At 42.7% G+C, this 16988-nt stretch overlaps 1 protein-coding gene across 1 annotated transcript in view; it reads left to right on the top strand.

Annotated features, from left to right (window-relative positions):
• ADAM23 (ADAM metallopeptidase domain 23) overlaps positions 1-13147 on the top strand; it is a 95613-nt gene extending 82466 nt beyond the window's left edge. Inside the window, exon 20 of the mRNA XM_048484451.1 lies at positions 9061-13147. Coding sequence (XP_048340408.1) covers positions 9061-9106 — 46 coding nt within the window. The 3' untranslated portion in view covers positions 9107-13147. The remainder of the gene's footprint in view (positions 1-9060) is intronic.
• The last annotated feature ends 3841 nt before the right edge of the window (positions 13148-16988 follow it).

Here is a 16988-nt window from a genome sequence, read left to right as displayed (position 1 = left end):
TATTAATTTCCCCTATTGTTTGGTTCCCTTATTCATGTCAAGATCTGTGTGCGGGAGAAAAGGCCCCACGCTGTTTTCCTGACTCAAAATGGCTGCAAGGGGCTCCGTTGGCCTTCTTGGGGAGGTCTGCCCATAAAGCTACAGGTGCAACCCCTCACCCAAAAAGAGGGAGGGGACATTTCAGGCTGGGAAAATGGCATTCCACAGTCCTGTTCCAAATTGGTGCCTGATGCTCTTGGGAAATGAATTGTTTTTACCTCAAAGTCAGATCCGGGGGAATGGTGACATGTAGTTCAACCCTCATTGTAGCCTTCAGCATGGGTCAGGAAATCTTTGTGAGCACTGCAGTTGAGACTGCAAGTTTTTGGTCCGGAGGCAGCATTGGAAAAGGGCTGCGATTAACTGTTACTACTCCCTTGGGCTGTTCATGGGCATTTAATTCTCCTGATCCATCCAATTAGCCAGCTTTTTATCCCTTAATAAACCATCTGTGATTCATATGAACTTAGATTTTTCCATAAATATTAAACTTAGATTTTTGAGCATTCTATTTAGCACATTGATGATTAGATATAGGATTGCCAATTTTTTTTTCCTGCTAGGACAGTTTATATATATATATTTTTGAATTGATATAAAACTTTTTTGTAGTTTGTTACTTCAGTCAACATATGAATGAAGCTAGTCTTCCTTAGAAGTGTTTATTTGAGATTAAATATTTTTGGACGTTCATAGTATAAATTATTCTTTCCTTTGTATGGGGTATAGATGAAATTATGACAGAACAAGCGAAGACCATATTTGCCTTCAGGTACTTATATTACTATTAACAAAAATGTACCCATCTCAATCAATATAAATGCACAGCATAAATGGCAGATGATTTCTTGGAGCTGAAGCTACTCCAAAGGAATATTCCATCCTAATATTCTACCTGCCCTACTGCGCTTCATTTCCCAATTGGAAAAATCATTTCCAAGAAGACTTTAGTCCTTGAATGCCTCCTTGACTGTGTAACCTGCTGCTCCCTGTTGTAACCTGCTGCTCCCTGTTGTAATTCTGTAGCTGCATCAGAGCTGCCTTAATCTAACCCCAGAACTCTTCCCCCCCCCTCATTCTCCTGTTATGCTAACCTTTTTCCATACTTTCCTCTGTCATTCACGACCCGCATTCTATATCCAGCACTGAAATCCCAAACAGTTACTCTTCTAAGCTAATTGAATTAAACAGATTTAGTATCTAATTCTCTGTTTAGGATTGTGCTGTGCAATTTGATTATTAAAATCTTAACACCCTGCTCTCTGGCACTCCCCCCTCCCCCCCAACCCTCCTCAAATTAATAAGACACCAAGAGGTGCAGAATTTTTAAAGTAGTTGAGAGTCTGTTAAAGAAGTGGATGAAATATTAGACTGCATATATTAGAGAGGAGTGGGTGAAATATTAGACTGTATATATTCTTCAGAAGAACATATGTTGTGGAGGGTGGGACTTTCTGAATTCTGTGCTCTTCCACAGACACACAAACACACACCCCTCTTGTATGTGTCTAACTTTATCCTTTTAAAACCTTTCCCCATCACTTGTGACATATCACACAACAGTAGCATCAGTAAGATGATCTTTTGCATCCTGAGTGTCATTTTGGTTACATGCTGCAAAATTATTTGATATCCCTGCGTGGGTAACCTTTCGAAGTAAATACCACAGTTCATTTCCATGCTTTTTAAAGGAAGTAGCGCATTCTGTAGCAGAACCTCAAACACAATGGCCTCGCCTAGCTCACGGCTTGAAGTGCATGTTTCTTTGGGGTAAAACTGAAAAGGAGTTTTCACAGTACGGAAGAGGCCCAGCACCAGGTAGGCCATCTCATGGTTCATTTTTTTTTTCATTCAGTAGATGACGCTGGACAAGAAACCTTGTTTAAAAGATAGTCGATTAACTCCAAAACATCAGAGGACATCTCTTGTTTTGTGGGTTTCACTAACCCTGTTTTGCGTGCATTGTGAGGAACAGCAGAAGGTTTTGAAGGTAGTATGTAAAAGAGGGAAACAGCAAATTTACTTCCAAGTATGAGAAGCAAAATACACGTAGCAATTTTAGATAACTCGTATACAACCGTTCCAGGACAGAGTGCTAATGAAACTCCGGAATATTGTAACTCGGCATCGTGGATTGTAAGACGATCTTGCTTATTGGAAATTCTCTTGACTGCCGCAGGTCTCAATCACTCCTAGAATGGCATTAAAGACTCACTGGTGATTCTGACCTAATATTTAGCTTAGATGTGATTGAAGTGTTTGCGAGTTGTCTCTACGCACACACTGAATAGGAGCTTTCTGAGAAACTTTTCTGGATGATACTTGTTTGTAAGATCTGCTTTGCATAATGTAGTATGGACAGTTCTCTGTGAGATTCTGAAACGTCTCAGATGTTTTGGCAGGGCATTTTTGCAATAAAGAATAAAATCGCTATTAAATGGGACCTCTTGACCATCCTTGAACTTCAATAAAATAGGTGGATGATAAATTATATGCATAAATGCTGGGTTCACATACGCTTGATATGTGTTACTTTAAAAAAATGCCAGGTTTTGTTTGTGTGTGTGTGTGTGTGTGTGTGTGTGTGTGTTTGTGTTTGTGTTAGCTTCACTGACAACTGAAATATTTATTTTTAAAAATGAGGTTCTTAAGCATATGAGATCCAATATAGATTATGAGAGAGAGAGTTGTGCTTATGTTGTGCATAAAGGAACATGTTTATTGTATTTTCAGCAATGTCTTCTTTTTTGCAGTATGCAGTGGCGGATACATAGAAAGCAAATGTTTTCCTTTGTGTGTCTGTATGAAAGCAGGGGAGAAATTAGTAGGCAAATCCATCCTGTACATTGTGTTCTTATATGGCTGTTAAGCTGAGCTGCAGGATTTCTACCCCTCTTGCTGTAATTGGGCAGCTTGATGCCTGGTCTTCTATTTTTTTTCTTCCTTTCTCAGTTGATGTTCAGCCTCTGGGATCTTGGGGATTGCTGTCTTTTCTAGACAGCTGCCCACACGTGCAAACGAGCCCAGCAGGGACCTCCTATGTAAACTCACAATGAAAGATGTAAAACTGTAATGTGCAGTATTCCTGGCCTTGTCCTGTGAAAACCTGTCTTGCCTAATGAGAGAAGCTCTGGGCGAACCTCTTACCAGGTATGGATTCAGTCCTGATTTAGGAATCTCCACGCAGATAGAAAACTAGCACCGATTATGTTTGTCAGGAGGTTTTAACTTCGGGGAGCAGGCCACTGTGTGGTTCTTTGGCTGTAGTCTGACCTGTTGCTTCTCCTTCCGTCATCTCATCCTTCTCCACATCATTCTCTCCCGTGCTGATATCAGGCCTCAGTGTTCGGTAGATACTGTTTGGTATGGGCTAGATAAAATAGTTTCAGGAGCCCGGTCTGGCCTGCAGGCTGCCAGCTGGTTCTCTCTTCTCAGCCTTCTCTTTTGGTAAGCACTTCTGTTGCTTTTAACACCTTCTGCTACCACCATATATAGATCCTGGAGTCTCCTTCCACCTTCTATTTCTTGCTTATGCTGAGGCTTATAATGCTATTTCATGTTTTTCCACCTAATTTATATCTCATTTTGAACATGACTAAGACAGTTGGTCTCCTCCAGACATGGTACTGCCTGACGTCTACAACATGGTTTTGGCCATGGTCCCTCCTCCTTCGTCGGGCTTTCAGACTCTTTTCCTCAGCCTTCCCTAGTTACCATTAACTGTAGTACAATATTCAATGTCGTGGTACCCATTCAGTCACACATGGGTAATGCGCGGAGAGGTTTTTGAAGCTTAGAAACTCCTAAGGATGCTCTGCCCTACCCACCCACCCACCCACCCCCAATTTTGCTTTCCCGCCTTTTTGCTGCTTGATAAACAGGGGGCAAAGTGTCTTTTCCTCAGCTCCGTCTCTGCTGCCGGTGAGAGAGGTTCACTTCTTGAAGCACCGTTGCTGTATTTTTCTCTCAGAAATAAAACTTCAATTCAACTGAGAATTCTCCAGCAATATTATCTTTGCAGAGTTCATAGTCCCTGATAATGCCCCCAAAATGTAGAAAACGTAGGTACGGATGACCACAGTAAATGCTTGCTGTGTCCCACTGAATAGCGTGATGTCTACCATTGCTCAGTATTCTGACAGTTCATGCATAAAGCTAATTACGAAAGAACCTCACATTTAAAAGCAATTCAGTGGGGAAAAAGCTTTGTCTGGCACAGTTCCAGAAAAAGACGTCCTAGCACATAAGAACATAAGAACAAGCCAGCTGGATCAGACCAAAGTCCATCTAGTCCAGCTCTCTGCTACTCGCAGTGGCCCATCAGGTGCCTTGGGGAGCTCACGTGCAGGATGTGAAAGCAATGGCCGCCTGCTGCTGCTGCTGCTCCTGAGCACCTGGTCTGCTAAGGCATTTGCAATCTGAGATCAAGGAGGATCAAGATTGGTAGCCATAAATTGACTTCTCCTCCATAAATCTGTCTAAGCCCCTTTTAAAGCTATCCAGGTTAGTGGCCATCACCACCTCCTGTGGCATCATATTCCAAACACCAATCACACGTTGCGTGAAGAAGTGTTTCCTTTGATTAGTCCTAATTCTTCCCCCCCAGCATTTTCAATGTATGTCCCCTGGTTCTAATATTGTGAGAAAGAGAGAAAAATCTCTCTCTGCCAACATTTTCTACCCCATGCATAATTTTGTAGACTTCAATCATATCCCCCCTCAGCCGCCTCCTCTCCAAACTAAAGAGTCCCAAACGCTGCAACCTCTCCTCATAGGGAAGGTGCTCCAGTCCCTCAATCATCCTTGTTGCCCTTCTCTGCACTTTTTCTATCTCCTCAATATCCTTTTTGAGATGCGGCAACCAGAACTGGACACAGTACTCCAAGTGCGGTCGCACCACTGCTTTATATAAGGGCATGACAATCTTTGCAGTTTTATTCTCAATTCCTTTTCTAATGATCCCCAGCATAGAGTTTGCCTTTTTTACAGCTGCCATGCATTGAGTTGACATTCCCATGGAACTATCAACTAAGACGCCTAAATCCCTTTCCTGGTCTGTGACTGATAGCACTGACCCCTGTAGCGTGTATGTGAAGTTTGGATTTTTTGCCCCTATGTGCATCACTTTACATTTTGCTACATTGAACTGCATTTGCCATTTCTGAGCCCACTCACCTAATTTATCAAGGTCCACTTGGAGCTCTTCGCAATCCTTTGTGGTTCTCACCACCCTACATAATTTGGTATCATCTGCAAACTTGGCCACCACGCTACCCATCCCTACTTCCACAATGCTGACTCCCACTCCACAGAGATGGATCTGATCATCTCTGGTTCTGATAGGTTCCAAGACTAACTCAAGGCCCTTTCATTCCATCCGAGAGTCTGGGTAAGGTTCCCGGTTCCATTTTGACTTCTCCAGAGTGCGCCGCCTCAGAGCCACCACCAGAGGAGGTTTGGCGCAAGAATGAGCCATTGGAGAAGTCCTCCAAGTTCGAGACCAGCTTGCCTTCAGTGCCAGTTCCTTCTCATCTGCAAGACTAGGTTCCTCAGCGGTCAACCTTTGAACCAGTTAGAGAAGCTGTTTTTATTCTAAGAACACCCTCCTCGTCATGTCGTTCCTAGTATTTGACCCACTCTGTGTCAGAAGATGAGCTAGAGAGTCAGAACTACCCGTTCCTTGTTACTAGCCACTGACTGTTGCTCTGGTGTCATTCTGTATTTCCTGTTACCCTGCATCAAATTTCAAGTCTGTACAAAGCGCTCCATCTTTATGTCTCCGACACTTTATCCTTCCCCTGTTGTTATTTTTTCTGCCCATTTTGCACATGGTTGCTGACAAGACAAAAATGTTCTGTGTGAACGTGAATGAAAATTTCCCGATGGCTACATTTGTGATGTCGCCCACACTGTCGTTTACTTAGGATGCCACCGCACCATAAAATCTCTGCCTCCCTATCTCCTCTCTCTTTTACCAGCCCATTTCAATTGCCCATGTCCTGTGTCATGTCACTGAACTTGGATGATTTTTCCATTTTCTCTTCATTAAATCACGTATCTCCTGCATAAATTGGTAATAGATTAAGGCTTATGTAATATGATTGCTGTTTGAATGACAGCCATGTTGTGAGCTGCCTCGAGCCCTTTGGGGGTGAGGCGGCCTATAAGTCAAATAATAAATAAATAAATAAAACCTCCAGGGCTGTTCTTTCATTTCCTGATTGGCCTGGCAGTTCCTTTGATTGTTAGCTAGCTCTGCCCTGTTTCTTCTTCTCCAGGTTCTGTACTTTTAAAAGCCATCAGAAGGAAATTCAGAAAGTGCAAATAGTCCCATCTCTACATTAGTGGATTAGTGGGTAATCCCCTTGTCTATTTTTCTGTGCGGTCCCATGATCCAGTATTGCATTTTTTAGGAAAATACCTTTAATGGTATCTGAACTGTTACTTAAATTGAGAACTTGCCAGCTGTTCCATTAGGGCTACAGGCTGCAAAGTTCTTTAAGTTCTGCATTTAAATAAAAGTTTTTCTTGCTAGCCATCCCAGGGGATCTCAGTAGATTACCCGGCATTTAAAAGCTTCTTACAAGTTTATTAAGGTGCTCTCTAATGGAAAATGGAATACATTTAACAGAAGTTTCCTATACTCTGTGAACTGGTTATTCAAGTCGGAGAGATCCATCCTTCATTCTCCCCAACCATTTCATGAGGTTTGTAGATTTGAAAAAAAAATAAAACAGAAGATTGGGCACTTTGGTTTGTTAAACTCTTGCAGTCATTTTGCAAATGGAGAAACAATATAGGTCTTCTAGTCTGAAAAGGGGTATATCCTTCTCTGCAGTTTATGGTTAGAAAGAGACAAGAAACCTAAATAAGACATTTTGTACTTGGCTTATAGAGGTGCCAGGGCAATATCAGAAGGCCTAAAGGGGCAATTAGATGTAGTGTTGGTACATGTTGTTAATCCTTAGAGAAAAAATAATGGTACTCAGCTAGTAGCTGTGGTTAACTAACTAACTATCTATATATAGGAACTGTTGTGAACAGGGATAGTAGTATAGTACTTAGTTCCTATGCAGTTTCTGACACTAAATTTAGTGTATTGAATTGAAAAGGTAATACTTCTATAGTGAACTCATTTGAAAAGTGTTCCCCTCTGCCTAAATTGAAGGGGAGGGGAAGAGGGAGAAAATCATTAATATGATTACATTTGGTGTGGGTTGACTGGTAGACTCATCAAATATTTGTAGGGAATGTTTTGTATTATGTGGGCTAGTGAAACATGCTGGTATCCATGACTTTCGAGAGCAGTTTCTTTTGTTAGTTTTTCACTCCGAAGTGAACTGTGTAGCTGAATTAGGGAACAGTGTAATTTCATTTAGAATATCGGAGTACCATATGTTATAATAATAATGGAAATAACGTGGTACCAATTTGACACTCTGCCTTGCATCACGGGGAAAAAACTTTGAATGTGAACACTTGGTGAATACAGCGTAAGAGAGCCAGTGTGATGCAGTGGTAGATAAAGATCTGGAGAGGCCAGGTTTGAATCCCTGCTCTGCTGTGGATTCTCACCTTGGCCCAATCATGCTCAGATTAGTCTACTGTACAAAGTGGTTGCTATGAGGATAAAATGAGAAGGAAGGGATAATGGTATTATAAGCTAGTTTGGGTCCCCAGTGGGAGAGAAAAGTGAGGTATAAGTAAAACACAGTTTTGCTTTACTCTAGATTTTTCCCTGTGGTCAAACCAACAAAGAGTCTTGCAAAGCTGTGGGGACCTAAAAGATGTTTTGTAACATTAGTTTATCTTCCATTAGACAAATTGTGAACAGTAGGCCTAAAGACCAGTTAGTAAGTTGTATGGCCAAATAGTGGCCTATTCACAACAGGAGCAGTCCTTGATAATACTGTCTTTCTGGGTATTCTGAGTGTACAAAAGTATTTATCCCAGTTAACCTAACAAAATGTGGAGTGACCTTTCCTTTGTGATGTCATACAGTCTAATTAATACAGTACCTAGGATTTCGTGATACACACTGGGTATATATTTCACATTCAGAGGGCCACGATTGTGCTTGCGATCGTTCCGAGTTCTTAAAACGCTGATCCGTCAGGTGTCTGTCCGGGTTAGCGCAAAAGCGAAGCCCTTTTTGCTTTTGTCCGCTACTATTCAGATGTACGAACTAAACGGAACCGTGCTTCGAATTCTGTACCTTGCGGCAAGCATGGAGTGGAGAACACCCAACCCAAGGCTTTATGTTCCATACCTTAGGAAATCCGTGAAACCCTGTTCTATGTTTTACTGCATGATAATTTGGTGGCGGTAGCAGTGCACACACCCAGTGTTAAGGCTAAATGCATGAGCCCCTTGCTTGATGCCCCACATAAAGCCAGATTATGGGGAGGTTGCACCTATTTTCTGTGTGGCCTTGTAATGTCTTGCTGTTTACTTGTACAGACTGTTGGGACGAGAGGAGAATGGACTTTTAAATCTTCTTGTTCGCTGATAACAAGCGCAGCAAAATTTCAGTGGCGCGACTAACACACGCTGACGTCCATTCTTCTTCGACAGCAGTTTCCCGGAATCTGCCCTGTCGCAATTGAAGGAACTTTGCTGCACAGTATAATAAGGGCTGATGGATGAGACCCTCAGGTGGATAGGTTGCTTGATTTAAATGGGAATCAAGTTGCTTCATTGTTAACAATTGGAACTGCAATTGGTTATACGTGGCAAACTTTCCTCTGTGAAACATCATTGATATTCCGGGGAAAAAAGAGATGCAGATTTAATGCAAGCAGCCCTATATTCTGCCGAAGATGATAAACAGATGATAAAATTGCACCCTGAAGTGTTTTTAATGTGAAACTTAGTTTATTTTAGTTTTACATCTGGAGTGTCTCAATATCAGCCTTTACTGTAGCATGATAACAAAACAGCCTCTTTTCCCCCCAAAAATATGCCTAATCAATGTTTCTGTTTCCCTTCTCACTATTTTCTCTCTTTGCTCTTAACCGGAAGAAATGTCAAAAAAAGAAGATACGATCCAAGTCAACAAGGTATCTAAGGAACTCGCTGGAACAGCTTTTCTGTGCATTACTGGATTCAGCAAGCCTTCTGGAAGCATTTGTTGTAACTGTGTAAGAAAATACATCACTGCATAAGAAAAGGAAGAGAGATGATTTACTACAAAACCACAGATGGAGGTATTTGCAAAAGGGCTGGAGATTCATGTCCACCCCTCTCTCTGTTTCTGGAATGTTAAAGAGAGATGAAAGACAAATGCCGTAACTATGAACTATTTTGACTTAATTTTTTTCTAAACCAAGAATGGAGCAAACCAACCAAGTGCAATAAGAGAAAACTGTTTGAGAACACTCAAATAGCTGAAGAGTTTCTTAACTGGTAACTTGAGTCCGCATGATCTTTTTCACATTAACGACAGACTCTAGTGGCATGATAAGCTAATTTTTTGAAATGGTAAGCTGCATGGCATATATACGGCAAACAAGCTAGCAAGCTGGCCCTGAGCAAAATCTGCATACGACGGCAGTAAATCCAAAGCCTAGAAAAGCTGGTTCCGGGTTCTTGTGAAATTGCCTCCTACCAGTGCAAAAGGCTCTGCTCTCTGAGCTCTGCAGCGCCCTCCCCGACAAGTGTATTCCTCATCAATCTTGTTTTGTTTGGAGGCAAACCTCTTCAGGGTGTGGCAGATCATGCCATGGCAAAGAATAATTTTAAATATTCAAAATAAGAGATGTTTGTCCTGTCATACTCAGATATACACATTTTCTTAAAAAATTTTGTTCTATGAAAAATCTTTCTGGGGGTTTATAAAGCCTTTTCTTTAATTTTTTTTAAATTCTCCCCCTTCTTTTAAAAAGGCGTATATCATATGCGGATGCAGGGAGTTCCAGAGACACGAGGTGTGCTTTTTAATTGTGTATGCTTGAAACCAAAAAACGACAACAACAAATCCCATCCAAAACCTATTAATATGTATAAATGCATCTATATGCAGTAAATTTTCCTCTTTCCAAATGCATTATTTGCTGTCATGCAGATATTTTGTATATAATGTAAGTTGACACCCTTTCAGATGAATCACAAAAGTGCCAAGCTTATAACTTTTGATTTTTACCATCTATTTTCCTTTCACTATCTTGCATTGTATGAAAGGAAAAGAAGCCTAAATAAGCCTTAAAATATCCATTTTTAACACTGAGAGCTTTTAAATAGGTTAAGGCTTTCCCGCGTGTTGTTTTATACCCCCCCCCCATCGTCACCCCCAGATTAAGTGTGTAAAAGTTATCCCAAGATCCATCTCTCGTTTAGTTTCTCTGTGTAATGTATTTCAAAGCACAGCCTTGAATGTTTCTTCCTCGACTACTTGTGGTTACTTTTCGGGGCTCAGATACGTCTGGATAGCACTGCTTCACGCGTCAGTGGAGTTGAGTGGAGTAATAAAATAAACTTTTCCTCCTCCTTGAGCCTCGGAACACTTCCTTGTCCTAGTCAGGCATTCCCTATCCAGTGTCCATGAGAACAACCAACAGTGGTTAAATTGGAGCACCGGAGTGACTAGGCTTGTGTAAAGTCTACCTGTGCTGAGGAAGTCGTGGGGTGGGTGGGTGGGGGGGTGTATCTGTGCCCTGCAGATGGCCAAAATACTCTTTAGCATCCCGCTGCTGGAAGTTCATTTGCCGGCTATCTGTGTATGCTGGGGAGCCGGGGGTCAGATCCAACAAAGCACCAACAGTAAAGGCTTGCCAGCCGTTGAGCTTTCCCGCCACAGCCTCCTCTCAGCCACCCCCACCCCCACCCCGAGACCTCCAAAAAGCTGACGCTGGAAGTTGTGGGACCTGTTTGGACGAAACAACACGGGGCTCATCAAGGAGGGTGAGCCAGGGGAAATCTCGCCCTTGCCCAAGGGATGCTGGAAGATCAGGAACGCTTTGGCAGTTCCCTCTTTTCATAGCTACCCCACAGCAGGCCAAGGGCCTTTTTGTCCATGGAGTTCTTGTGACTTCCAGGGTCAAACACCTTTCTGGAGAGGGAAGGAAAGATCTGCGAGTACCCTTGCTTTCGAGCGTCACTCCATCTAATACAGCGTCAGTCGAGTCGTCCTGCATCTCAGCAGCCATGATTTTTTTTTAAGTAGCCGTTCCTTTAAGTTCTTGCTGCATTCAGCCAGTGGGAACACCCAAGTACAGCAGCGCCCAAAGCTCCGCATTTGCAGCCGGTGTGCTCATTCATGTCAGAAGATTTCTTGCTTAACAGTGTTTTTTTAAAAAATTTGTAGTCTCAAGAGCCATGTGCAGTTCAGAGCTTTTGATTTCTAGGATGAATCAACAAATCCTATTGATGTTCTTTTCAGGATGTATAATAATTTATTGTTTTAGGATCATTTTTATATTGCATAATTCAGAATTGTCTACAAAAGTTAACAACCCGTCACAGTTTTAAAGGTACCTGTTGATTATGCTTTCAGGCTTAACTGTAGAAGTTAAAAGACAAAACAATATGGATCAGTTCTCTCTTCTTCTTTTTTTACCTCATGCTGTTGGTTTATGTATTTCCGGTGTTATCATATTAGCCTTTCCTGTAGCAACTGTCCTATAATGTTGTGGTCAAGATGCCAGATTTTTAGCTCATAATCATCTTTCACAATTGCCATAAATTATAAAAAATTGTGGGCATGTTATGAGTAAAAGATGAAACGGGGGTCTGGCTGCATTTATTAGAAAACTCCTAGACCATATATCAGGGGTCTGCAACCTGCGGCTCTCCAGATGTTCATGGACTACAATTCCCATCAGTCCCTGCCATAGATAATCAGCTGTCATAACAAAGACCTAAACTTCAATCCTTTTTGAACCTCGGAGCAAAATTGGCTCAGTCTCTGAAAGCAAAATATATATTTTGATGTACTCCTTTATAGGGTCTCTTACTTATAATATGATACAGACAAGTAAAGCTATTTTACTTCACATCCCTTTGATCTTGGCTATATTTGGTATAATAATCTCTACTTAGGTGCTAAGGTCTCCTGTTTGGTTCTGTTCTGGGTCCGATGTGGTAACCATAGTAGACAAACGCCATTCAATATGATTACAAAAATCAGTTTGTACAAAAACAAAATTTTGAAATAATTCACAAAAACATTGTAAATGTGCGATGTGATGTTTTTAATCAGACCACACTGGTCCCCAATTATGTACATACGGTAAATGTTGGTGTAACTTTTTGTTACACCGGCAGAAAGTTTCATAAGAAATATAAGTTCCTTGTCTGAATTTTTCCTCTGTTCTTCAGTTGTGTATGTGTGTGTGTTTCAAATACACAAACTTAATGTATAGAATGTAAATGACCACGCAACCACACAACTCACAGAAGTGGATTGTAATGTTTTCTGTGATACTAGAGTTATGTCATCATGCCTGTTGAACGTGGATATTTATTTTACAAGCCTTCATTTGCCATATTTTGTAGAGTACATATGCTACTCATGGTGTCCTTTTCATCATAACACTTATCATTTTTCAGTATCTGGCAGAATAAATGTCAAGTTTTCATTTCACCCTCAGTACTTTTTCTCCATTGAAAAGGATTTATCTTGGCAGGAAGACGTATGGAAATTTTATATAGCTTATGTTGATATGCTGCATGATCCCACTGAATTGAGTAAAACTCTCACTAAGGGGAAAGCTCCACTACGCAAATTAAGGAAAATATATTCTAGGTGCATGTTAAAAAAATAAATTTACATAGAACTGGAATTTTACAAAGTTTTCTTTACTATGCAATGATAGATGTTGCACAAAGTTAAAATTCAAAGACAAATGTCTGAGGAACTTTACAAAATAATACTTGAATTTTATTTTTGATCTAAAAAGCTATCAATCATATTTTATATTCATTGTTGCTTCCACTATTAATCTTCTTTTTAAATGGTTTGTAATTATTTTTAAGTGCACAGTACGACGAACAAGTTTTTGTTTGAAATTAATACTCATCCATATCTTGTTGGCTGCTGATGAATGGAAATTCAATTGTCATTGTTTTGCATCTTAGTAAATGAGTATTAAAGACTTCATGAACATGGAAAGATGCAACTTCTTTGTTTATCTTTTTTCTTCCTTTTATGAATAAGTTCGTGTGTTCCAGATCCTACCAAAGTTGCAATTAACAAATTCATTGTTTCCCTGAAGTCAAAAATTTATAAATAGTAAGCCTTTTGTTAGAGTATTTGAGATAATTCCTAATCAAAGTAGGAAAGAGATTTGCTGGAAAGAAGTGCCGTCACACGTAGCCGTTAGTAAAATTGTTACAGGGGGTGGAGTGTCTAGTCAGAAAAACCCAGAATTACACAGCAGCTTGAGCATACCTGTCCGTGAAGGTTGTTTAACACTCTACTGCAAAGATGAGTCATAGCGTTTCTCACAGGCTTTTTTGTAGAGTAGTCGGATGTCTGTAGACAGATGAGACATTGTTTGGAGAGCCACGGTCAGTCAACACTTGCAGACGGGAGAGACAAATCCTGTTAAAGTTATGGTTTACGATAGCTGGGGGAGGGGGGAGTGGTCTTAGTAGTTTGAGCCACTGACTAGAAAATGTGTATACAGTTGGACACAAGAGACTGGGTTCCGTTAACAGCAAGTAAGTGTTCCCTGTGACTGACTCTCCTGGTCTCGGGCTCCCCAATTGCCTATCTTTCCCCACTACACCTTAGTTTCAGCTCAGTGCATCAAAGTTTTTGATACACCAAGAGGATCTGTTAAATATATCTGCTGACTTTTACTCAGGGAAAATTATGAGCGAGTAGCCAAAGGGCAGAAGGTGAGAGCAAGGGCATACCTTTATAAAATGATGCCTGGGCCTTATCTGGGGTGCCATGCCCCCTCCCATAGCCATGCCACCAGTCTTCACATGGAAATCAGCAATGGGGCCAGCTGACTCTTCCCGCCCCCAGCCTCTGCGTGGAGATCGGGAGCAGCAGGGCCCATTTGTTGGTGGCCTCAGCTCGCCCCGATCCAAGCTTGATCCAAGCATTGCTGAGGCCAGAATCAGATTGAGCACAGGAGGTCCCCCCAAACTCCAGAGCCAACAACGCAAAGGTAGAGCTGGCCAGCCCCTGGTGCTCAATCTGATCCTGGCGTCCGTGAGGCTTGGATTGAGCTTTAAACTGCAAGCTGGCCTCAGACGGACAATTGTCAAATGGGCCGGTGCCACTTCTGATCTCCAGGGTGAGGCAAACAGGCTGGCCTCGCTCCCGATCTCCATGTGGAGTTTGGGGGCAGCATGAGTCCTCCTTGCTGACGTTCAACTGTGTCCCTGCCCTGAACTCCATGGGGAGTTCTGGGCTGAGCGCAGTTGTAAAGGGGGGGGGAGATCTGCAATGTGCCCCCGAGGAAGTGGTGCCTGGGACTCCAGCCCCCCCCCCCATTCCCACTCACTACACCACTGTGGGGAACATAGGCAGAGTGAAACACTTGGTTGTCTCTTTTGGACAGATGTTTCTGTCTGTATGCTCCTGGTTGAGTACTGCAGTGCAGGAGAAAAAACACATTTTTTGAACACAGTCTGCATCTTTTTTCCCCACTAAAACCAAAAGATTAGGTTATTTCGTGGCTCTTTGCTTTGAGAGATAAAGGCAGGAGGCAAGTTTATATCTCCTGTGCTGGATGAAGAGATGGAACGGCACCATTTCTGATTGATCTAGAACAGTGTTTCCCAACCTTTTTGAGGTCAGGATACCCTTGACCTCTTCATATCTCACGGTACCCCTGCCGCCACCCTCCACCTTCCCCTTCCATTGCCCTTGCTTGCCACACACCCCACCTTCCCCTCCCGGGGTGAAGGGAAGCACTGGGGGGGGGGGTGGTGGTGGCTGCTGATCTTGTGGCAGGCCCTGCCCCATGGGCCAGCTCCATGTCCTTGCTGGCGCTGGTGGGAGACACCACAAAAATGAGGGGGGGCAGTAGTGTTGCCGCGGTACCCCTGGGACATGCTCACGGCACCCCAGGGTACCACGGAACACTGGTTGAGAATGGCTGATCTAGAAGGAAAGAGCCACTGTGAAGTAGCAGCCTCTTCCCTGTCCAAGGCAGGCAGGGGCTGCTGTGAACTGGTAGCAAGGCCTTACGTGTGGTGGGTCCAAGCCACCACCACAAGCCCACAGCATCTTGTCCGTTGTGAAGCAGGGGGACCCACTTTTGCCATGAGCCAGCAGCCCCCGGTTGTGCAAAGCAGGGGCACTCTTCATATCTCTTTCTCCCTTCCATTAGGGGTCAGGCAGGAGCTACTATTGTAATCACTTTATGCAAGTCTACCCTTGAGACTTCCCTGGAAACCAGCTGGTCCAGAATGCAGTTGCGTGGGTCCTTGTGCGTGCATCGTCAACCAGTTCTCCATCTGCTGCAGTGGCTCCAGGTGGAATACCAGATCAGGTCCAAGCTTCTGGCATTGACTTTCAAAGCCCTAAATGGTCTGGAACCAGTGGTGGGATCCAAACATTTTAGTAACAGGTTCCCATGGTGGTGGGATTCAAACAGTGGCGTAGCGCCAATGGGGCTGGGCGGGGCACGACGGGGCCGTGGCCGGGCATTCCGGGGGCGGGGCATTAATAATGTCTGTGTTACTGTAAAAAACTCTTGATGTAAAAAAAAGTTCCTAATTTCCAGCTGGTATCTTTCTGTCCATAATTTAAACTCATTATAGCAAGTCCTATCGTCTACTGCCAACAGAAACTACTTCTCCTCTAATTGACTGCCTGTCAAATACTTAATACTTTCAAATACTGAATTTTGTTTCTAGAAATCAAAAGAAGGATACTTTCCTTAAACAAGGAATTTTACCATATTTCTAAAACATGTTTTTAAAACAGCCCAACAGGGAGAATTATCCCGTTTTCTACCTTCGCTAACCAGCCACATAGGAAACAACAGGACTTTATGATTTTTGGACCTAATGGAATTTCTAATGGAAAAGCAGACTCAATTAGTAACCCCCTCTCGGCACACACAAATAATTAGTAACCCACTCTCGGGAACTGGTGAGAACCTGCTGGATCCCACCTCTGTCTGGGACCATCATATCTGCCAAACCACCTGCCCCAATAAACCTCCAAAGAGTGTTACGCTCGGCAAGGAAGAACTTACTGGTGGTCCCTGGTGCCCCAAAATGTTTGGCTGTCCTCAACTAGAGTCTTTTCAGCTCTGGCCCTGGCCTGGTGGAATGCTTTCTTAATGAGACCTGGACCCTGTTGTTACCATACTGCCTTACATATAGCAGGGGGAATGCTTATTCACAGGTATCCCTGCCCACGTGCCTGCCCAAAAGGGTGATGCTGGTGTTGCAGAGATGAGGAATCCATTCTCCGGCAATAGCCAAGTCTACCTACAAGGAACTTACAGGAATTTTTTTTTCTTTCTGTTCTCATGCTGTCATCTAGCTTGCCGTAGCAGCACATTTTCAGCTCCACAGCCAAAGAAGAACGTGTCCTCAACATGATATAGTAGCCCTGCTGAATGGATACTCATTTCCAGCCACAAAAGGACATTGACTCCCCTGATTATCTTAACTCAGATATTCCCTTCTATAACTAACTTCTCATGACCACCTTACAGTGCACTCTTGTTTCTCAAACAGTCCATCCGAGTACCTCCCAAAGGTCCTGACACGCCCCCAAGGGTGGTTCTTTACCCTATAAATATCCTACCTCCCTAAAGGGCCAATCGCCTAGTGCCACTGACACCTTTCCGTCTTTGTCACTGTGCCCAATGCGTTGCCCCCTGGAAACTAGATGCTGGATGTTTGGTTCTGAACCCTAGATCTTCTTCACATCAGGTCGTATTACCAATATATCCCATACCCCTTTCTATTCCAAACATATTTTCCAACCTATTTATATCTTAGGAACTCTCTCTGTGTGTGTGTGTGTTTATTGC

The sequence above is a fragment of the Sphaerodactylus townsendi genome, linkage group LG02, assembly GCF_021028975.2.
Source record: "Sphaerodactylus townsendi isolate TG3544 linkage group LG02, MPM_Stown_v2.3, whole genome shotgun sequence".
Classification (NCBI taxonomy): Eukaryota; Metazoa; Chordata; class Lepidosauria; order Squamata; family Sphaerodactylidae; genus Sphaerodactylus; species Sphaerodactylus townsendi.
Note: the sequence above shows the minus strand (reverse complement) of the source record. Positions and strands in the feature narration are given on the sequence as shown.